This window comes from Mobula hypostoma, chromosome 15 (assembly GCF_963921235.1).
Source record: "Mobula hypostoma chromosome 15, sMobHyp1.1, whole genome shotgun sequence".
Lineage (NCBI taxonomy): Eukaryota > Metazoa > Chordata > Chondrichthyes > Myliobatiformes > Myliobatidae > Mobula > Mobula hypostoma.
Genome location: NC_086111.1, coordinates 61,560,822 through 61,585,337, shown reverse-complemented (window position 1 = coordinate 61,585,337; position 24,516 = coordinate 61,560,822). Strand labels below are relative to the sequence as shown.

At 42.5% G+C, this 24,516-nt stretch overlaps 1 protein-coding gene across 1 annotated transcript in view; it reads left to right on the top strand.

Moving 5' to 3' along the window:
• Nucleotides 1-24,516, top strand: part of slc6a11b (solute carrier family 6 member 11b) — a 223,071-nt gene that overhangs the window by 170,811 nt on the left and 27,744 nt on the right. Inside the window, exons 9-11 of the mRNA XM_063068174.1 lie at nt 7,977-8,101; nt 13,481-13,593; nt 23,649-23,786. Coding sequence (XP_062924244.1) covers nt 7,977-8,101; nt 13,481-13,593; nt 23,649-23,786 — 376 coding nt within the window. The remainder of the gene's footprint in view (nt 1-7,976; nt 8,102-13,480; nt 13,594-23,648; nt 23,787-24,516) is intronic.

Genomic DNA, 24,516 nt, shown 5'->3' with positions numbered 1-24,516 from the left:
CCCTTTTTCCTGTGGTCCACTCCCCTCTCCTATCAGATTCTTTCTTCTCCAACCCTTGACCTTTCCCACCACCTGGCTTCGCCTATCACTTTCCAGCTAGCCACTTTCCCCCTCAACCACCTTTTTATTCTGGCGTCTTTCCCTGTCCTTCTCAGTCCTGAAGAAGGGTCTCGGCCCGAAACATGGACTCTTTATTCATTTCCATAGATGCTGCCTGACCTGCTGAGTTCTTTCAGCATTTTGTGTGTGCTGCTTTAGGTTTCCAGCATCTGCAGATTTTCTCAAGGAAAAGAACTGGGACAAATTGTTAATAATCACGGCATTCCCTGCACACAATAGAGGATTTTATTTTGATCCCTAGCTATGCTATTGTAATAAAGGGATTGGTATATGGCACGCATCCAAAATTTTCAATACTGCTCAAACAGTAGAAATTGCACCGGTGACAGAAGTAAAGAGAATAGTATCTCACAGACACCTAGAACTGTAGAACAGAACACAAAAGGAGGCCACACCATCTGTCAATTTGTGTAGGGCAAACTCCTCTGCCTCATTCCCCAGGGTCTATAAGACCATAAGACGTAGATTTGCCACCCTCTGGCTAAAGAAGTTCCTCCTCTGTTCTAAAGGGACATCCTTGCTATTCTGAGTCTGTGCCCTCTGGCCCTAGACCCCACAAGTCCTGCAAACTATTTTACCTACAAATATTTATCTGATTCCATTTGACAGCTGCAATTGTATCTTCACCACTCTTAAGGACGTAAATAGGGACACATCATTGACACAAGTCGAAGTGTCAGCCCAATACTAGGGAACTAGGTCCCTTCCTTTTAATAGTAGTCAATTTCCTCTGGGATAGATCACCCTTTGCTGAAGGTTTGGCACAGACACATGCCTGCTCTCCACTCTTAGCTAAGGACAAGATAATCGGTAGAATTCCCAGCAGCACTAACCCCAGCCCCTGGCCCAGTTCTCTCTACTTCTTTTTAAATTCAGTGCACTGTAGGGTCAATAGGCTGATTAGGTTTCCTAATTGCTTTCTGTAGGAAATTAGTCTCCAAACTGAGGGTATGAGATGACAAGATCTTTCTATTATCCCGAGACTCTAGAATGTTGGATAGCCAAAGAACAAGTTTTCTGTGTAAAGCTAAAGACTTCCAGTTGATTCTTGAACCTGTGCAGAATTCCTAGGCATATACAGTGTAATGATGAACAATGATTTTAAAAGAAGTACAAAGCTACTGATTACTGTTTAGAATTGAAATGTTTCTTTACAGTTCCAAATTAATAAAACCATTTTGTGAACCCAAGACTAAGCAACAATTTCAAGAGATTTTGTTTTATCTGCTTATAGAAGTTTGGGAGATTATGTCATCCATATAATGTCCCAGGATTTCTTCGGAGGGGGAGGATTCTAAAACTTGTCACTTTTCTGCCTACTAGCCTTCCACAAAACCAGAGTAGATCCTCCAGGTGCAGCTTCCTAAATGAAGCTGAATCTGGCCAGATGGATGAGGCCTTGTGAAGGCAGGACCTTTCAATATTTACCAGACAAAAATATTTTGGCAGCTGATTAAGCATCTTGCTTATAAAGAACCTTCTGACAAAACTATCAAACAGCTCGAATCTCTACGGTTTGATGCTTAATATTCTGTGTGTTTTTTGCTCATGTTTTGCCGTTTGTGTGATTTGCTCTTTTTTTTGCATATTGGATGTCTGATGTTTTCTTTGAATGGGATCCATGGTGTTTCATTTGTTTTGTGACTATCTGCAGGAAGACGAATCACAGGATTGTTTACTGTATATATACTTCGATAATAAATGCACTTTGACTTTGAAAGTTTGTGAATTATTTCTGGCTTTTATAAACACTCAAAACCTATTAAAATATAATCACACTATTAAACTTCCTTAAATATAAAATAATTAAATATAATTAAATTAATTCTATTCCTCATGAATTTTAAAGTTCAAAGTATACATATTATCAAAGTATGTATACGTTATACATCTTGAGATTTGTCTCCTTACTGGCAGCCACAGAACAAAGAATGGGGGTCGGTGGGGTGGGGAGGCTAAGCAGGTGCTACACCTTGCCCAAGGGAGACCTGCAGGTTAGCAGAGGGAAGGCATGCCCTACACCTCCTTTGGTAGAGACGTATCTCCACCATGCTGAGCTATAACCTACCCCATTAATGTCAGATCCAAAATCCTTTGGCAGAGACACAACTCCACTTTGTTACCCACTGGTTATATTAAATTTATAAATTTCGATTTGCGGCGTCTACCAGTTTGTATAAGTAACAATATTAAATTGGTCTTGGTTACTTTATTTGGGAGTTCCCATGTGAAGAACCTTCCAAACCTTTGCTAATATCTATCTATCTATCTATTGATCTATCTACATGTGTGTGTGTATGCTGTTTCCCTGAGTTTGTGCAAAATGGGAGATTGTTAGAAATCTGTCAACTTAAGGCATTTGTATGTCACAACCAGAGGGGTCATTTTTTAAAACAAAAGGAAATATTTTTTTTCAGTTAGCCTGTGAATTGTATTTTCTTTGTGTAACTTCATGAGTATGTAGTGTCCTTGGGTTATTTCCCTTTTATATCTAATTCTTTGTCTTTGAACTCGCTCTGGGGTTTCACCTTGTGTTGCAGGCTTCTCATTTGGGATCATGGCGATTAATAAACTCTCTTTGTATTTACCACTTTTATTCAATTTGGGGCAATTGAATTACCACGGAATTTTCAATGTCTTGCACTGTGGTTGTTGTTTTTGGGCGTTACTGCTTCATCTGGACACTGGGGCTGTCTGATAGCTCCCGAAATCCTGCCTGTTCCAGGGTGTGTTTCAGAGGGGCATGCCAACCCCTCTTTGCTCGGTTGTTGTGGATCCTTGTCTGGTGAAACGCTGACCAAGTTCTGTGTATTGTGAGTGATTTCACTTCTGAAACATTTTGTGTCGTTTGCCTGAGTTCTTGTTGGTTTAACTGGTCAATTTTTGCAATTAGTCTTTCGTTTGAATTGTCCAAGTCTCTGGGATTCCTGCACTTGTGTTCACGAGTTACCCTGACAATGTACTGGAATGCGAGGTGCTATGATGAATCTGCAGTTAGTAAGACATATCGGAAGATTTATTATTGCCACTGTACAGTTTTGTTTGGCTATAATCCTTGTTTTACTAACAGCTTGAGAGGCTTTGTACAAACTGCTTTTGCATTTCAGAATTGGGTTTAATATCACTGACATATGTCGTGAAATTTGTTAACTTTACAGCAGCAGTACAATGCAGTACATGATACATGTATATAACATATAACCATAGAATGTATATAGAAACCAGACAACGTTTCTTCAAACTAGATTGTAAAGCACATAACACACATAGCACACGATAACTTATGAAGGTAAGAATAAAATCTACAGATGAATCACACATAAATAACAAACTAAAGTGTGTTAATATTAAATATTGTAAGGTACGGAACAGATTAACCAGACACACTTCGAATACGATGCAGCCGGGAGTTGCAAATTCTAATAGCCTGGGGGAAGAAACTGTTTCTCATCCTGACCATTCTTGTTTTTATGCATTGGAATCTCCTGCCTGATGATAGGAAGTTAAAGAGGATGCTGGATGGATGGGTGGGATCCTTAATAACACTCAGGGCCCCTGACAAAAGCCCCAATGGATGGTAGGGAGAACCCTATGATTCTATCAGGTGCTCTCACAGTCCTTTGCTGAACTGCTCCCATACCAGATGGAGATGCAACTTGTCTGGACCCTCACTGGTGCTCCTGTAAAACATGGTTAAGATCTTGGGGGTGGGGGTGAGCCAATTGCAGAGGGATTTGCTGAGGATCTCAGCGGGTCGGGCAGCATCTACGGACCAGTCCCGATAAGTCCATAAGACATAGGACATAGGAGCAGAAGTAGATTGTTCAGCCCATCGAGTCTGCTCCACCAGTCCATCATAGCTGACCCTGAATCCCACTCAACCCCATACAGCTGCCTCTGGCCATATCCTTTGATGCCCTGTCTGATCAGGAAACGATCAACTTCTGCGTTAAATATCCGCACGGACTTGCCCTCTGTGGCAGGGCATTCCACAGATTTACTACTTTCTGGCTAAAAAGAGTCCTCCTTTCCTCTGTTCTAAAAGGTCACCCCTCAATTTTGAGGTTTGAGGCTGTGCCCTCTAATTCTGGATACCCCCGCCATAGGAAGCACCCTCTTCACATCCACCCTATCTAGTCTTTTCAATGAGATCCTCCCACATTCTTCTAAACTCCTGTGAGTGCAGACTCAAAGCTGCCAAATGCTCCTCATATGTTAACCCTTTCATTCCCAGAACCATCCTCATGAACCTGCATCACCTTCGACGCCCTTACTAATCAAGAATCTAACATAGCAGTTAGCTCAAAGCTATTATAGCTCAGAGTGTTCTGGAGCTCGGAGTTCAATTACAGCGCCAGTTTGTACGGAGTGTCTGTACGTCTTCGCTGTGGAATGGGTGGATTTTACTGGGAACTTCTGATTTCCTTTCCACAGTCCAAAGACATACCTGGTAGGTCGATAGGGTCATTGTAAGCTGTCTAGTGATTAGGTTTGGACTAATCGGGTTGTTTGCTGGGGTGGCGTAGCTCGAAAGGGCCAGAAGGATGTACTCCATGATGTATAACTAAATACATAATCTATCACCCCCTGCTTTAAATACACACAATGAACTAGCCTCCGCAGCCATGTGTAGCAATGAATTCCACGGATTCACTACCCACTGATGAAGAAATTCCTCCTCATCTCTGCTCCAAAGAAACATCCTTATATTCTGAGAATGTTTTTCTGGTCCGAGACTCCCAAACTGTTAGAAGTAGCCTCTCCACGTCTATTCTATCTAGGTTTTTCAATATTTGGTTTGCTTCTCCCCTTATTCTTCTAAACTCTAGTGAGTACAAGCCCAGAGCCATCAATTGCCCCTCATGAATTAATGCTTACATTCCCAGGATCATTCTAGAAAATCTCCTCTGGACCCTCTCCAATGCCAGCACATCCTTTCATAGTATAGGGCTCAAAATACCATGAGCAGTTTTGGGCCCCATATCTAAGAAATATACAATACAAATGTGGTTTGACCAATCTATTAGAGCCATAGAAAAGTACAGCACAGAAACAGGCCCTTTGGCCCATCTAGCCTATGCCAAACCATTTAAACTGCCTACTCCCATTGTGAAGTGCCAATTGATGTTTGCTAAATTGAAGACATTATATGAAGTTGCTGTTGTTGCTGATGATTAAGGTAGGTTGGTGAATAACCAGAAGGTGAAAGTCAACATGAGCCTCTGGTGTGCACAAATTCATTGCTGTGTTTTTTCTACACCATAATAGTAACTATCTTTTGACATAATTAACCTACTGTGAAGTAGTTTGGGACATTCAGGAGCTTCTTAAGTGGATATCTTCCTTTAAGAGTCATAGCATCATATAGCTCCGGAACAGGGCCTCTGGCCTACCCTGTCCTTGCCAACCGGCAAGTACCAATCGGTACTAATCACATTAACCTGCACTTGGCCCGTAACTCTCTCTGCTTTGACAATTAGAGTCGTAAAAAAGTACAGCACAAAAACAGGCCCTTTGGTCTATCTAGTCTGTGTCGAACCATTCAACCTGCCTACTCCCATCAACCTGCACCGAGACCATAGTCCTCCATACCCTCTACCATCTACGTACCTGTCCAAGCTTCCCTTAAACATTGATATTGAGCTCTCATGCACCAGTTGCACTGGAAGTTTGTTCCATATTCTCATGGCCCTTCGAGTGTAAAGGTTTCCCCTCATGTTTCCCTTAAACTTTTCACCTTTCACCCTTAACCCATGACCTTGTGTTATAGTCCCGCCCAACCTCAGTGGAAAATGCTTGCTTGCATTGACCCTACCTACACCCCTCCATAATTTTATATAACTCTATCAACTCTTCCCTCAATCTCCTATGTTCCAAGGAATAAAGTCCTAACCTATTCAATCTTTCCATATAACTCAGGTTCTCCAGACCCAGCAACATGCTTGTAAATTTTCTCTGTACAGTTTCAACCTTATTTACATCTTTCCTGTAGTGTGGTAATCTACATACCCCTGATTGATGAGCTCCTCATGGATGTAATAGTAATTATAATTTTCTCTGCTTCATTCACAGATTCATTTTATGATTATGGCTGTTTCCTCTCCTCCTGTATGCACTGTTAACTGTGTGAACTCATACTAACTTAGGCAGCCACGTCAAAACCCAACATCTCCAATCGTATTAAATCTTTATGGGAATGGCTGCTGAATGTTCAAAGATCAAAGTACATTTATTTTCCATGGTGTTGTGGTTGTCTGTGGGAAGATAAATCCCAGGATTGTTTACTGTATATATACTTCAATAATAAATGCACTTCGACTCTGAATGTTTGCAAATTATTTCTTTTATATATAGGCATCCGTTAGTCTCATGAGACCATGAATTTGCGCCTTGGAAAGTTTCCAGGGTGCAGGCCTGGGCAAGGTTGTATGGAAGACCGGCAGTTGCCCATGCTGCAAGTCTCCCCTCTCCACGACACCGACGTTGTCCAAGGGAAGGGCATTAGGACCCATACAGCTTGGCACCGGTGTCGTCGCGGAGCAATGTGTGGTTAAAAGAAGTAAACATTCAACAGTTATTAAAATATAATCACACTATTAATTTTCCTTAAATATTAAAATAATTAAATTAATTCTAAAGTTCAAACTTCAAATGTCAAGGTGCATTTATATTCAAAGTATGTACATTATACAACCTTGTGATTTGTCTCCTAACAGGAAGCTGCAAAACAAAGAAACACAAAAAAAAACACAAAAAAAGACCACAAAACACCCCAATGTGCAGAGAGAGAGAAAAACAAACCACGCAAACAATAAGTGCAAGCAAATAGCATTCTGAACTGGAGTCTGCAATGCTGGGCGATTATGAATGAAATCTGCCCTTACCCAATGTAGATACTTTTACAGCATGCTTGGTTTTCCTCTCCTCATGCCGGAAATTCGGCTGGTGTATATCATGCAATCATTAGTTGTTGGTGCTAACAATGACAGACTCAGCTAGAGTACCAGAACAATATGTAAAGGTTATGTTATATATAATATTATATAATATTTAAAATATATATAATATAATATTTGTAATTATTATATAATCACATAATACTGACATGGCAGTATAGTGGTTCGCACAACACTTTACAGTACCAGTGACCCATTTTCAATTCCCATCACTGCTTGTAAGGAGTTTGTACATTCTCCCTATGACTATGTGGGTTTCCTCTGGGTGCTCTGGTTTCCTCCCACAGTCCAAAGACTTACCAGTCGGTAGGTTAATTAGTGATTGTAAATTGTCCTGTGATTGGGCTAGGGTTAAATCACGGGATCGCTGGGCGACATGGCTTGAAGGGCCAGAAAGGCCTATTCCGCACTGTATCTCAATAAGTAAATAAATATTATACTATTTCTTATATTATTATTTCATGTTATTGGCTGAGGTGATCTTATTTTAGAAATAAGTCCGTGGCACTGTTTCAGGCTAAAAGTTGTGCAAGATAATTTGGGAGTTTATTAGAGGGGAGACAATCAATATGGAATCACCTTGACTTTGAAGAGATGGAAACCATGCTCTTCTATTCAAACTCAGAATCATTATCACTGGCGTATATCATGAAACTGCTGTTTTGCAGCATGTTACAGTACAAGACAAGAATTACAATAAGTTACAAAATAAATAAATATGCAGAGGTTGAAGAATAAGGTGGACCGTTCAGAAACTCTTGCCCATGAATTATTATAACTTTGTGTCTAATAGAGCTTTCTTTAATACTGAACATTTTCTGCACTGTTGCTAGGTTACTCGACTAGTTAACGCAGAAACTGTTATGAGCATTAAGGAGACTTTTTTTTGTTGTTTTGTAGGGATTGCTTAATGCTTTGCTGCCTGAACAGTGGTACCAGCTTTATTGCGGGCTTTGCAATCTTCTCTGTGTTAGGATTCATGGCTTTGGAGCAAGGAGTGCCAATAGAAGAAGTCGCAGAATCAGGTGGGTTGCAAGCAAGTGTGGATATTGAAAATGACCTAAAGCTCAAGTGTGTTGTTGTGACTATGACAAACCAGTCAAAGTTGAAGGCAGATCAGGGCATCTGCTGATCTTTACGTCCATCCTTAGTGCCTGTCCTGGCTCATAGAGTAATCAGCTGTACTGAATTGAACATTCTTTGCAGTCCTATGGACTATTCAGTTCACTTCACTTCAATGGAACTAGAGATCTTGCCAGGCCGAGAGAAATTGGCCGGATTAACATTTCTCAGTGTTCATGCCACTCTATCACATGACATTTAATGTATCACCTTTAATTTTTCTCCCCTAATCTGCGTTCATACGTGGGCTGCTTAACCCGATTTGAAAAGTTCCACAAAGCCATCGATGTTACCCTGTGAGCTGCTGGCAAGGGGTGACCTTCTGTAACGCAGTTTGAGCCCAGAATTTCTTGGTGCATGAAAGGACGTGAGGGCAAAGTTTGGTCTGAAGTCAGCAGTAAAATAAATAATGCTGGGAGAATCAGGGAGAGATGTCTCAATTCAACTGCTTACGTTTCACATTTTCAGCATTTGCAGGATTTCAGGTAGCAATGAGGATGGCGAAAGGAAACTGAAAGCTAAAACTAGAAATTTGCCACCTAATTAATGGAAATCTAATGCACTTCCCACCCCCCCCCCAACATCTGAGGTGACTGATGCAAATATCTAAAATAATTCTTAACCTCCTGAGTGGATTTCCTTCCTGCCAGGCCTAACAACAGTGAATTTTATTCCAGCACCCGAAGTTCAACTGGAAGACATTATGCTACTTAGGCTACCAGATTCTCATTGTCCATTGCGATGTGGTGTTAAGAGAATAGGGTGGAGACCCGTTCTACCAAACCAGCATCAGCAACAGGCCTGGCAGTACCACAGAGCTGCACTGTCCAGCAGTGGCTTAGCTCAGTTTCACAGACCTGAGTCCATCAGTGCGGCATTCTAAGCTGGCTTTTGGACTTTATCAGGAAGAAATGCATTTCACAAATTACAAAGGCTAATCTGCTCCATTTTCAATTCAATTCATTTTCCTGTGGGCATACTCAGAAAATCTATGGAATAGTCATAGTCATACTTTATTGATCCCGGGGGAAATTGGTTTTCGTTACAGTTGCACCATAAATAATTAAATAGTAATAAAACCATAAATAGTTAAATAGTAATATGTAGATTATGCCAGGAAATAAGTCCAGGACCAGCCTATTGGCTCAGGGTGTCTGACCCTCCAAGGGAGGAGTTGTAAAGTTTGATGGCCACAGGCAGGAATGACTTCCTATGATGCTCTGTGTTGCATCTCGGTGGAATGAGTCTCTGGCTGAATGTACTCCTGTGCCCAACCAGTACATTATGTAGTGGATGGGAGACATTGTCCAAGATGGCATGCAACTTAGACAGCATCCTCTTTTCAGACACTACCGTCAGAGAGTCCAGTTCCATCCCCACAACATCACTGGCCTTATGAATGAGTTTGTTGATTCTGTTGGTGTCTGCTACCCTCAGCCTGCTGCCCCAGCACACAACAGCAAACATGATAGCACTGGCCACCACAGACTGGTAGAACATCCTCAGCATCATCCGACAGATGTTAAAGGACCTCAGTCTCCTCAGGAAATAGAGACGGCTCTGACCCTTCTTGTAGACAGCCTCAGTGTTCTTTGACCAGTCCAGTTTATTGTCAATTCGTATCCCCAGGTATTTGTAATCCTCCACCATGTCCACACTGACCTCTTGGATGGAAACAGGGGTCGCCGGTACCTTAGCTCTCCTCAGGTCTACCACCAGCTCCTTAGTCTTTTTCACATTAAGCTGCAGATAATTCTGCTCACACCATGTGACAAAGTTTCCTCCCGTAGCCCTGTACTCAGCCTCATCTCCCTTGCTGATGCATCCAACTAAGGCAGAGTCATCAGAAAACTTCTGAAGATGACAAGACTCTGTGCAGTAGTTGAAGTCCGAGGTGTAAATGGTGAAGAGAAAGGGAGACAAGACAGTCCCCTGTGGATCCCTGCTGATCACTCTGTCGGACACACAGTGTTGCAAGCACACGTACTGTGGTCTGTCAGTCAGGTAATGAAGAATCCATGACACCAAGAAAGCATCCACCTGCATCACTGTCAGCTTCTCCCCCAGCAGAGCAGGGCGGATGGTGTTGAACGCACTGGAGAAGTCAAAAAACATGACCCTCAAAGTGCTCGCTGGCTTGTCCAGGTGGGCGTGGACACGGTTCAGCAGGTAGACGGTGGCATCCTCAACTCCTAGTCGGGGCTGGTAGGTAAACTGGAGGGGATCTAAGTGTAGCCTGACCATAGGCCGGAGCAGCTCCAGAACAAGTCTCTCCAAGGTCTTCATGAATTGGGAGGTCAATGCCACCGGTCTGTAGTCATTGAGGCTGCTGGGGTGCGGCGTCTTTGGCACAGGGATGAGGCAGGACGTTTTCCACAGTACAGGAACCCTCCGGAGCCTCAGGCTCAGGTTGAATACATGGCGAAGTACTCCACATAGCTGAGGGGCACAGGCTTTGAGCACCCTGGTACTGACACCATCCGGTCCTGCAGCCTTGCTTGGGTTGAGACGTTTCAGCTGTCTTCTCACCTGTTCAGCTGTGAAGCCCACCGTGGTGGTTTTGTGTGGGGAAGGGGTATAGTCATGAGAGCAGGGTGGGGGACTGTGAGGAGGGTAGGAGGGGAGAGTGGAATATGTGTTGGTTGGGGGCTGACAACAGATGACTCGTGGGGGATGGGCAGGGGGCACAATGTCAAATCTGTTAAAGAACAGGTTAGAACAGGAATAGTAACTGCAACAACAAGATCAGTGAAAGATCAAGCAGAGTGCAGAACACAACAAACTGTGCAAATACTAATATGAATAAATAGCAATAAATAATGAATACATGAGATAGTGAAATATAGAGACCTTGAAAGTGTGATCAGTGGTTGGGGGAATATTTCCACGACCTTTTCTAATCATTCTGCTTCCAGAGGAACACACACAAAATGTTTCATGTTTCGGCCCGAAATGTTGATTGTCTGCTCATTTCCATAGATGCTGTCTCACCTGCTGAATTCCTCCAGCTTTTTGTGTGTGATGCTCTGGATTTCCAGCATTTGCAGAATCCCTTGTGTTTATGTTCTGTCTGCAGTCCCCCCCCCACCCCCGCCCCAATATGAACATTCTCAGTGCTTTCAAATAATTTTCTTTATTCCCTTTGGTTTACTTACACCTTCTTCCTTCCTGTGTCCTCTCCCCTGTTGATCACATCTCTATTCATTCTGCAAGAGAGATCAGGGCTCTATAAGGAAATGGAAAAGACCTTGAGAGAAGAGGAATGGGGTTGAATGTGATCCAGAATAGTTTGTTTTCTGCGTTTCAGCTCAGTTAAGCTGGGATACAGCAACAGCAATAAAGCTTCAATGGCAGGTTCATAGCCGCATACTTACACGTCGAAACGTTGCACCATCAAGTGGCAGCAGCGAGGAACTCCTCTGTGCAAAGCAGTAAAGAAGGCATGTTTCCATGGAAACCGTGTATTACATGTTATAGCTTGCCAATTAACAGCTGTTTGGAATTGAAAATAATAAAGTAGCCCAGCTCTGTATCCCGTACTTGAGAATGCCAAATAAAAAAATATTTCTACCATTCATTCTAAGTGAAAACAATATATCCAACATTAAATGTACATATGCAGTAGTGCCGGTATAGTTCGTGCAATGCCATTACAGCTCGGGGCATCAGAATTTGGAGTTCAGTTTCGGTATCCTCTTTACGGAGTCTGTGTAAGTCTTCCCTGTGGAATGCATGGTGTTTTCTCCAGGTGCTCTGGTTTCCTCCCACAATCCAAAGACTTGCCGGGGGAGGTGAATTGGACATTTTGAGTTGTCTCATTATTAGGTTAGGGTTAATCGGGTTTGTTGGGGGTTGCTGGGGCAGCACGGGCCGGAAGGGCCTACTCTGTGCTGGATTGCCAAATAATAACAAATAAATAAATGGATTTAGATAGATATAACTGAGTTAACAAGGATTCAAATTCTCCTCTTTGCAAATTGACAGAAAAAAGGTGGGTGTAAGTTAATAAGAAGCCTTCAGAGGAGGCAACAATGTATGTTTTTATTCAGCGCTGTCCCCTGAATCTAGAGTGTGTTATATAATGTATTCCATTGGAATTATCACACAAAACTGAACTCAGTTGCCAAATACTTCAGGTAGCCTGTTAAGGACAAGTCAGTATTCATTCATAAGGAAGTATGTATCCATACGTAAATGGAAAGTGTTGTGAGAGGATCAGTGAAATCTGCACCACACTGATGAAGATATAATCCCTGTTTTTTTCTTTCTTTCTCGCGCTCTCTTTCTCCCTCTCACTCTCCCTCTCCCTCTCTTTCTTGAGCTCTCTCTCTCTCACTCTCACAATCTGTCTCTCACTCATTCTTTCTCACTCTGTTTCTCCCCCCTAGAGACTGGGGCACTTGGATGCCAGAGCAAACCAAAAGATCAGCTACTAGGATGATTTTCACAAAAAGTAGCCATATTTCATCATTTTTACCATAAAAACTCAGGAAGTACCCATTGTACTTTTCCAGGGGTTATGGGTTTAATGGAGGGGATGCAACACCCTTTTTCCTGCCCCCAGACATTGAAAGAAAGGAAGATAACAATATAATCAGCAATAGTGGTCTGATGCTGAAGGGAACAAGAGTAAAGCTGGTATGTTTTTGGACCAGAAATCCAGACGCCTGGACCAATGATTCAGAGACATGAGTTTCGAATCCCACTGTAGCAGTAGTGGTTATAAAATGGTTGTGGTAATTGTGTCTGGATTGTTGAATAAATTTAGCTTGAATCACAAATGGCCTTTAGCGACGGATATCATTGCCCTTCCCCCAGCCCAATCCAAGGCTCAGTATTGGCTCTTCGGTGCCCTCTGACCAGTAGTTATAAATGGGTAATAAGTTGTAGGGGTTTAATGGGATAATTTACATGGGAGTTGGCGTGGACCCAAAGGGCAAATTAGATGACTACTATGTCAGTTTAAGTTTTAATATATGATGAGAATAAATTGCTGACCATACAATAAAGATATGGCATGAGAAAGATAACGGGGGGTTGACATTTCATGTTGAAGCTTTCTCGGAGACCTCAAATATTAACTCTGGTTATTTTTCCAAGTGTTTTTTGGTTTATATTCCAGCTTATTGATTCCGTTTGTCTCAGTAAGTGAATTGTAATCCGGCGTCACTCTGCTTTAGAATTAGAAAGATTTGAAAGAAAAATTATCCGGCTGCTTTAAAGTAGGCCTCAATTCTGGCAATACTGGATCTCATCATTAACACCCTTGTGTTTATCCACAGGTCCTGGGCTGACATTCATTGCCTATCCGAAAGCCGTCACAATGATGCCTCTTGCACCATTATGGGCAGTCCTATTCTTTTTGATGCTTATTTTCCTCGGACTGGACAGTCAGGTAAAATAATCATGGAAATTATTTGGCATTCATGAATGAAGACATTTGATGAACCGGCAAAGCTCAGCTAGAGTTTGGTCTGTGGTACCTTCAGAGTCTGCAAAGTGTTATCAATTGTACCGATGGATGCACTGGTTGGAGAGTTTATCTGTGGTTCTTTAAATATCTTTGTGTAATTTCTAATTACTATTTGGTATTAATGCCAGAAAATTCCTTGATATAGTTTGTTAAAATGGGGTTAACTGTTTCACTTTGGGAGTGCAAACCAGAGTAGAACTTTTATTTTAGATTATGAGGACACGCAGTCCTCTTTTATTGTAATTTAGTAAGGCATGCATTAAGAAATGTTACAATGTTTCTCCAGAATGATATCACAGAAACACAAGACAAACCAAGGCAAAAAAAACTGACAAAAACCACATAATTATAACATATAGTTGCAACAGTGCAAAGCAATACCGCAATTTGATGAAGAACAGACCATGGGCACGGTAAAAAAAAGTCTCAAGGTCTCTCGAAAGTCCCATCATCTCACGCAGGTGGTAGAAGGAAGAGAAACTCTCTTCCTGACATGAGCTTCCAGCACCGCAAACTTGCCGATGCAGCATCCTAGAAGCACCCGACCACAGCCGACTCTTGAATCCGTCCGAAAACTTCGAGCCTCTGACCAGCCCTCCGACACCGAGCACCGAGCACCATCTCTGCTGAGCACTTCGACCCCGGTCCCGGCAACAGGCAATAGGCAAAGTCAAGGATTTGGGGCCTTCCCCTCCAGAGATTCTCGATCGCACAGTAGCAGCGGCAGCGAAGCAGGCATTTCAGAAGTTTCTCCAGGTGTTCCTCCATGCTTCTCACGTCTGTCTCCATCAAATCAGGATTGTACATGGCATCCTACTTAACAACTACGATATCATTTCAGAGTGGCCGCAGTGAACTTACGCAGTGAACAGTAGGCATTGAGGAGTGCTACAGAACAGAAGGATCTGGGAATGCAGATCGATAATTTATTGAAAGTAGTGTCACAGATAGATAGTGTCATAAAGAGAGCTTTTAGCAGATTGGCCTTCATAAATCAAAGTATTCAGTACAGGAGTTGGGATGTTATGTTGAAGTTGTATAGGATCATTGATGAGAGCTAAGTTATTATTATGTGCAGTTCTGGTTACCTTCTGACAGGGACGATAGCAATAAGATTGAAAGAGAAATTTTACTCCCATGTTGCCAGGACTTGAGTTATAGGGAAAGGTTGAATAGGTTAGGATTTTTTACCCAGGAGCATAGGAGATGAGGGAAGATTTGATGGAGGTGCACAAAATTATGAGGTATATAGATGAGGTAAATGCAAGCAGGTTGTTTCCACTAAGGTTGGGTCATAGATTAAGGTTGAAAGGTAAAACAATTAAGGGGAACTGTTGGGGGGAACGTCTTCACTCAGAGCACAGTGAGAGTGTAGAACAAGCTGCTAGCGGAAGTGTTGGTTGCAGGTTCGATTTCCACACGTAGCAGTAATTTGGATAGGTACATGGATGGGAGGGGTTGGAGATCTACATTCCTTGTGGATGTCAATGGGACTAGGCAGAATAACAGTTCGGTATGGGCTAGTTGGGCCCAAGGACCTGCTACTGTGCTGTAGTGTTCTATAACTCTATGAAGAGTTCAAACAATGTCTAATGTTTTAACAAGGAAGTTTAACCATAGTTGTTAGAATGCCAATGTCAATTTTATGTCAAAATTTACAAAGCTTTACTTGTAAAATAAATAAATATTGCTCCCGGCTTGTGGTTTTGATAATTCCTTTGTGCAAAAGGCTATTAATGAAGGAAATCATAGATTCAAACTTATCCAGGGCTTTATTTTCTTGCTATGAATGGAACTCAATAGTGGTTTCAATGGATGCAGCAATGGAAAATCCAGAAATTATCTCTTCTCACAAGTGAAGCAACTCTGATATAAATCAACTTTACAGAATGCAGGATGAGGGAAGTGGGCAGGGAAGTGACAAAACTGATTCAAAGAGTTTAAGGAATTTTATTGATCACAGTAGCTGTTAGACACACAGTGGTGAATCTGCGGATTGGGCAGGGCAGAGAGAAGTTGTAGTCCCTGAAAAAGAGAGTCAGTGGTTCCCACGGGAGCTGCTCTGAAGATTGAGAGATACAAGTTCTGGCCTCTACTCTCTTGTCCCAGAATAGCACCTGGTTCCTCAGGGTCCTGCAGATGGTGATCATACAGCACTTCATTAGATCAGTGTAATCCCCCACACTATCAGACCATGGACCAGCCAAGAGATGAAAAATGAAAAAGCCCTCATAGCAATTACATTTAAGGCATCTTCTTAACTGACTGCTCTATTTGAGATTGCCACTCCTTGGTGGTGGCATCTGGATTAGTCAGTATGCAGGGAGCTGGGCCATTGAGATCCAGGTACCTCACTATATATCTGACACAAACTCTACCAGCCAATGTCACATCACTCTCTGCTTTCCCCTGAACTAGTTCAGAGCCCTTCTCTTCCCTCCAGCAGCAATATCCCAAAATCAGTCCCATTGCAGTATCTCTGACTCCTTTGTTGTGGCTTGCATAAGCAAGTAATCATATGTAGACATAAACACCCACATTTGAAGGCAGTGTTGGCAAATGGTGGGGCTGCATACTCAGTGAGTATGAACTATACGCATACAATCAGTCAATGTACATCAGCTATTCTTATGTACATTGTAAAGAGTTACTTTGTACATTCTGTTTAGGATTGCTTTTATACTTATATTTATTTTAATGCTTATTGTGTTTTGTTATGCTGCATTTAATCTGGAATAACAATCATTTCAATTTCCTTTATACTCATGAACTGAAAAATAACGACAAACCATCTTGTATCTTGAAACACTAATCTGGAGACTTGACTATAAATTCTACCATGAAATTTAATTTCAATTAATAATATAGAATAACCTCTCCTGTGACCACTGTGAAATGACATTTCTTGTGATCAGTTTCATGACTATAGGAATTGCGGCTTGGCCGACTGACTGTGCTGGAGGTCTGTGTTAAGTCAGTCAGTCAGTTTCTTGATTACAGGAATTGCGGTTTGGCTGACTGACCATGCTGGAGGTCTGTGTTATATCAGAGCTGGTCAGTTTCATTACTACAGGAATTGTGATTTGGCCAACTGACTGTGTTGGAGGGCCGTGTTAAATGAGAGCTGGTCAGTTTCGTGACTACAGGAATTGCCTCTCGGCTGACTGACTGTGCTGGAGGCCCGTGTTAAATCAGAGCTGCTGCAGGTGTTGCTGCTTCCTGTTGTGTTCATTCCTTCAGCCAGTTGATGATACAAATTCCCAGGCTCCCTGTTAGTAGAGCTTTCTCTAGGGTCCGTTCCTCAAAGCACCAGATAGTTTTTCATTCATTCATAACCTTGAGGGATCCTTTACTGGTGGGAATATGGTTGAGTCATGTGAGACAGTTTGGCCTGTGTTGTCATGTGAATAAAGTCATCGGAGAGAATTGGCTGGTGGATCTGAAGCCGTGTCTTTATTCAACAAAATGAGACACAGCAGGCCCTGTTGAAGGTGGAGACCTGCTCAAACCAATGCTACACAACATTTTATATACTAAAGATCAAAGGGAAATTCCATATTTACGATTAATCCATATTGTTTCCTTTGAACTACACACGACCTTCAAAACCACTCTACAGACACCTAAATGCACTTTAATCAGCATTGTCTCATCTTCCATTCACGGCTTTTAGGAACCCATTGTTCACAGCGGTATTTTAAATTTATCTGCAGTCCATATTCAGATTTGAAGATTGGTGGCTGAGGTTATTTGCTATTTGTGCTAACCTCAAAAATGCCCTAACAGTCTGAACCTGTAATGCAGATTAGGAACACAGTCGAACCTTTGAACCTTTATTAGATTTTGAGAAAAGATGGGGCTCATTTGCTCATTATTATCATTTGAGTTCATTGATCTAATAGTAAATTTTTCAGTATATTTTCTTTTCTTGCTAGCGGTTTGATATTTATTTTTAGAAGCTTTTTGTATGACGCATGACTCCGGGGTTGTACACCTAATGGGTTCTTTTTTTTCTCACTTTTCTGCTTAGTAGGTTTTTTTTGTTATCACAAGATTTTTTTCAATCTTTAAGATAATGTCTTTTTTGAGACATTGTAAGTGTTGTTACTTCAATGTACTCATGTTATTTTTCCTGTATAATATAACAATGGAAAGATTTGAAAAGAAAGAAAGAAAGGAACACAGAGCTCTTTTATGTCGTGGGTTCTGCTCAGTAACCTGGTAGAGATGAAGATAAGCGCATCTTACTTATGCCACTGACGTTTAGGGCAGCAATGAATGTCCTCCATCTCCATTGTATGCCTGTGTAGAAAGATTCTTCATTGCTGTTTCCATAGCTATTGTTTTTTGACCAGTCAGGGTTGTTGGCCCTGAGCTGAACCCCTGAACCTGGAGGACCGGTGGACCACTCTTTGTCTGGCCTCTACCCTTTAACCTGCTTGGCATGGGTGACCCTACCAAGAGCCAGAGCACAAGAATCCAGCCAACATAGCTCTCTGGGTCACTGAGGCACGCAAGCCTCCAAATCACAAGGTTGTGGTCCTCTTGGAGGTTAAACACATCTAGCAAATATTAAAATTACAGCACTGTGCAAAAGTCTTAGGCATATATACATATATAGCTAGGATGCCTAAGATTTTTGCACAGTACTTTTGTATATTATGCCTTTCCAGTTACCAAATAACACTTAATACTACTGTGCTAATACAAAACTAGGTAGTCTTATTTCTGTTTCCCAGCCACCTTCCTGTGTATAATACTTTAACTAATATACATTACTGTGCAAAAGTCTTAGGCACCCTAGCTATATATATGTGCTATAGAAATGCTAGAGACACTCAACAGGTTGGACACCTTCAGTGGAAAGAGAAAAAGAGTTAATATTTCAGGTCAAATTCCTCCTGGCAGAACTATCAATGTGCAATGGAGAGTAGTTGGCCTGTACCTTTCTGAAGTCCATAATCATCTCTTGTCCACGTTAAAACTCAAGGAGTTGTTCTCACATGTTTTGACAAGCCTCTCTACCTCCTTTCTGTATGTGGACTCATTATTGTTGTTAATGAGGCCAACCACTTATGTATCCTCAGCATACTTGATGCGGTTTAAACTGCATCTGGCAGTGCAGTCATAAGACAGCAGTTTGGACATCAGTGGACGAGTATGCAGTCTGGTGGGGGGGTGGGGATACACACCACTGCACAGCTTGATGGAGCTTGAGATGATGCTGCCAATTGACATGGATCACAGAAACAGAAATGAGGCTATTCAGCCCTTTATACCTTGATTTCCATGCTTTTGAACCATGGCTGATCTCTTCAATTGCTGCCCTATGTCCCTTAATACTGCCACTTAGCAAAAGCAATTGAACCACCCATCTTAGATGAGACTAAGCTTGATGGATTTATTGGGAGTGCAAAGAATAATTTATGGTTACAGGGTGAGTCTTGGTGAAGGGTCTCGACCTGAAACCTCGACTCTTTATTCCTCTCCATAGATGCTGCCTGACCAGCTGAGTTCCTCCAGCATTTTGTGAGTATTACTCAGAGTAATAACGGTGTGTTGCTGAAATGGGCTAAGAAATCGCAGATGGGGTCCAGTCTGGACAGTATGGCGTGATGCATTTAGGAAGAACTAATGGTATTAGGATCAGTGACTAGCTACAATGGAAAATGCATTGAGGACGTTACTGTGATTAAACACAGGGGTAAACCAGAAACCATGGCTGATTGCAGAGGTTCATGTGCTGCTTAGGCTTCAGGACTTTGCCTTCATGTCAGGGATAGGATGGCTCTAAAGTCAGCAAGAGCCGCACTCTCACATGCCATCAGGAAGGCAAAGCGAGAGCACTCATAGAAAATTACAGACTTCTTTGTGACACCACGGGCAGGCAGTGCATACGGCAAGGTATATAAACCACAGCTGATTGTTATTGCTACAGTACCCCCTTCATAATAGGTTGAATGTTTTCTATGCACAATTTGATGCAATGAATGGTATGATATCTCGGAAAGCCTCCTCACCCCCTGAGGAACAGGCACCTTGTCTGGCCGAAGCCAAGGTGAGGAGGGTCTTAGCCAGAGTAAATCATGGAAAGCATACCTGGTTTGGGTGCTGAGGGATTGTGTGTCAGCTTAAGCGGGTCCTTATGGACACCTTTAATATCTTTTTGCAACAGTCCACTGTCCCTGCAGGCTTCAAGGCAGCCACAATTATTCTAGTGCCCAAGAGAGTGGCAATAACTGCCCTAAATGAATACTGCTCAGTGGCAATAACCTCAACAATCGTGAAGTGCTTTGAGCGGCTGGTAAAGGATTGTATAAAATCCCACCTTCCAGCTACTTGGGGCCCTTTCCAGTTTGCCTACCACTCAAACCAGTACACTGATGATCCCGTATCCTCAACCCTCCACTCCGTCCTGTCCCACCTAGAAAACAATGCCTCAAATGCCAGGTTGTCGTTTATCAACATCAGCTCGACATTTGACGCGATCATCCCTCAGAGGCTGGTGGGTAAATTGCCCTCGTTAGGATTGAACACCTCTCAGTAACTGGATCTTGGTCTTCTTGATGGAAAGTCCCCAGTTAGACCAAACTGGCAGCAGCATCTCAAGCTCCATCACGCTGAGCACTGGTGCCTCCAATGTTGTGTGCTCAGCCCACTGGTGACTCACGACTGCACTGACAGATCCAGCTCAAACCACATCATCGAGTTCACCGATGATACAAGAGTGGTTGGCCTCATCGGCGACAATGACGAGTCGGCATGCGGAGAGGAGGTAGGGAGGCCTGTCAAATGGTGTGAGAACAACTACCTGAGTCTCACTGTGGAAAAGACAAAAGAGATGATTGTGGAGTTCAGGAAGGCACAGAGCCACCACTCTCCAGTGTACATTAATGACTCTGCTGTGGAGGGAGTGAAGAGCACAAAGTTCCTTGATGTGCACATAACAGATGATCTAAACTGGACCCTCAACTTCTTCTCATTCGTTAAGAAGCCACAGAAGCATCTACAATTTTTGGGGCGATTGACGTGTGCAAGTTTCCCTGTGCCCTTTCAAACAACTTTCTACAGGAGCACCGGCGAGAGTGCCCTGTCTGGCTGAATCATTGTGTGGTGCGGAAGCTGCAAGGCATCGGACCACAAGGCCCTACAGAGAATAGAAAAACTGCCGATAAGATCACCAGGATTTCTATCCCCCCTATTTGTGACATTAAAACAAAACATAGAATAGTACAGCACAGTACAGGCCCTTTGGCCCACAATGTTGTGCTGACCCTCAAACCCTGCATCCCATATAACCCCCCACCTTAAATTCCTCCATATTTACTGGGAGCATTTTATATGACGGGCCCAAAGCATTGTTGAGGGTCTCTACCATCCATCCCACAATCTCTTTGTCACACTACCATCAGGAAGAAAGTGCACAGACATCAGGAGTAGGATTGCCAGATTGGGTAACAGCTTCTTCCCTCAGGCTGTGATACCCTGCCACCACCAAGGTCTCGTCACTAGGACAGCGAATGGTTTACTGTTTACCTGTGCTACACCATACATGCTCTTTGAATTATATATTTATTAACTTATTTGTAGTAATATTTTATTTTCTGTGCTGTGTGTGATATTTGTTTTGTGGGTGCACCGTGGTCCAGAGGAGCTTTGTTTCGTTTGGTTGTACATATGCCAATAAACTTGAACTTGAGGGTGCAGACAATTGAATAATACATTCCAATGGATTATTAAGGAACAGAGGGACAGTGGCATGCAAGTTCAAAGATTTTTGAAGATGGCAGTGCAGGTAAATGACATGGTTAAGAACGTGTATGGGATGCGAGTCTTCGGGGGAGAAATGCTCCACGCCAGAGAAAATGCTTCCTGAAGGGACCTACGCAAATAAGCAAGAGTACCAATGCAAGTGGTTAAGTAACTTGTAAACAAGAGAGATTCTTCAGGTTCTGGAGGTCTTGAGCAACACACAACAAAATACTGGAGGAACTCAGCAAGTCAGGCAGCATCCAAGGAGGGGAATAAACGGTAAACATTTTGACCTTTCATCAGGACCGGAAAGGAAGGGAGCAGAAGAGAGTTATGGGGCGAGATGAAAGAAGTACAAGCTGGCAGGTGTTAAGCGAAACCAAATGGTGGGTGAGTGGGGGAAGAGGGAATGAAGTGAAAAGCTGGAGGGAGATGGGTGGAAGAGGTAAAGTGCTGAAGAAGAAAGAATCCGATAGGAGAGAACAGTGAACCGTGAAAAAAAGGGAAGGGGGAAACCAGAAGTTGGTCATAAGCAGGTAAGGAGAAGAATGGTGAGAAGGTAACCAGAATGGGGAATGAAAATAGAGAGAAGGTGGGGAGGGGAGAGAGGGGAGAAATTAATGGAAGTTAGAGAAAAACAATGTTCATGCCCTGCTATAATTACCCTTTGCCAGATGATCCTTTACTGTGTGATCATTAATTAATCCCATCTTGTTATACAATACCAGATCTAAAGTAGCCTGCTTCCTGGTTGGTGCCTCAGTGTATTGTTGTAACAAATCATCATACGGACACTCTGTAAGCTCATCCACAAGCATACCCTTGATTAGTCTAATCGGTACGTTGATTAAAATCACCAATGGTTATTACAGTGATTTCATACATACCTTCATTATTTCTACATTTATTCTGTTCTACAGCACCACTATGGTTATAAAATCCATATATTACATTCACCAGTTTACTTTATTGTTGGGTGTCTCCACTCCAGCAGACACTACATGCAGAGCTTCTGAGCAGGGCCGGACTTTAGGCAGGCCTAGGCTGGGCTGCAGCCCAGGGGCCCGAGCTGCAGAGGGGCCCAAAATAAGTAGCTATCATCATGGCAGACAAAAAAAAATACGGGAATGGAGCACAGAAAAGAAAAAAGAAATGAGAAAAAGAGGATCGTGAGAAAAGAAACATTTAAAAAGACATCGAAATTGACAGAATTTTTTAAACCTGTTCTCAATGATGCAGCAGTACCATCGCTCTTGTCACCAGTTGTCAAATGGAGACTTGTTCAACAGCTAGTGCTAGCACCAGCGTTAGCACAGGACCACCGTCCTTGCCACAGTCAGCAGCTAATGTTGAAGAGGCAGAGAGCATGACTTTGGGATTCCTGACCACAGAGGCCTCCGAACAACCAAGTCGGGCCGCCATTAATGTTAACGTTACCGCTACTGAGGATCCTTACAGCACTGATCCTGCTCGCTGGGGAAGGGAAACATTAGATGATTCAGTCAGAGCGTACTGACCCTCAGTATCTCAGAAAGGCAGCATCTATTATCTCCAGCACCCAGGGCATGCTCTTTTCTCACTGTTAACATCAGGTAGGAGGCACAGAGGCCTGAAGGCACATACCCAGCGATTCAGGAACAGCTTCTTCCCCTCTGCCATCCCATTCCTAAATGGACATTGAACCATTGGACGCTACCTCACCATTTTTTAATATACAGTATTTCTGTTATTTTGCACATTTTTAAATCTATTTAATATATGTATACTGTAATTGATTTACTTATTTAATTATTATTATTTTTATTTCATTTATTTTTTATATATATATACATATATTGTATTGAACTGCTGTTGCTAAGCTAACAAATTTCACGTCACATGCCGGTGATAATAAATCTGATTCTGATTCTGAAGTGTGTTTTGACAAAATGTCTTCTGGCATAGCATTTTATACCCTCTGTTTCTCTGTCCACAGATGTGCTGAACCTGCGGACTGTTAGCAACACTTTTTGTTCTGACTGCCTTCACTCTTATATTAAACAGCTTTGCCAAAATGTAAATCCTTCAGTTTTCCAAATTGAACAGAGATTAGTTAAGAACTGTTGGATAAGTAGCTGTGCTTTGTGTCCTGGAGATTTCTCCTGGCCTTAATCCTCCCTTCACATAAATTCACATTTGAAAATATGGCTTCAATATTTCAACATGGCTTGTGTTTTTCTTTGCAGTTTGTTTGTATGGAAAGCCTCGTGACCGCTATAATAGATATGTATCCCAACGTGTTCCGAAGAGGATACAGAAGGGAGCAGTTAATATTTGTTATTGCACTTGCATCGTACTTGTTTGGATTAGTAATGGTAACGGAGGTAAGATCATGAAAATGAAAGTTCTTGTTTATATTACAAATGTATACAAAGTTGAATGATCTATGTCCTGGAGAATTATCGAAGAGTATACTGTAGAACAGGTAGCAGAAAGGTACAGGCTGTTCAGTCAACGATGACTGTGCTAACCCTGATGCCAATTTTAACTAATGGCATCTGACCATGTATGTTATACATCCCGTTTTCTCTTTTTCTCTTGTTTGTGATTGGATGCCCCCCTCTCCTTCACTATTCCCCATTCCCATTTCCCTCTGTCACCTTATCTCCTTACCTGCCCACCACCTCCCTCTGGTGTTCCGACTCTTTTTCTTTCTTCCATGGCCTTCTGTCCTCTCCTAACAGGTACCCCCCTCCCACCCCACATACTCCAGCCCTGTATTTCTTTTGCTAATCAACTTCCCAGCTCTTTACTTCCCCCTTCCCCCCTCCCCTCCTGGTTTCACCAATCACCTTGTGGCTCTTCCTCCCCTCCCCCCCCCACTTTCTTACTCTGACTCTTCATCTCTTTTCCAGTCCTCGTTCGTCACTTTCTCCAGTCAACTTTACTTCATCCCCCTCGCCTCTCCAGGTTTCACCTATCACCTGGAGTCTCTCTCTCCCCTCCCCCCACCTTTCAAATCTACTCCTCAGATTTTTTTTCTCCAGTCCTGCCGAAGGGTTTTAGCCCAAAACGTCGACTGTACTCGTTTCCATTGATGCTCCCTGGCCTGCT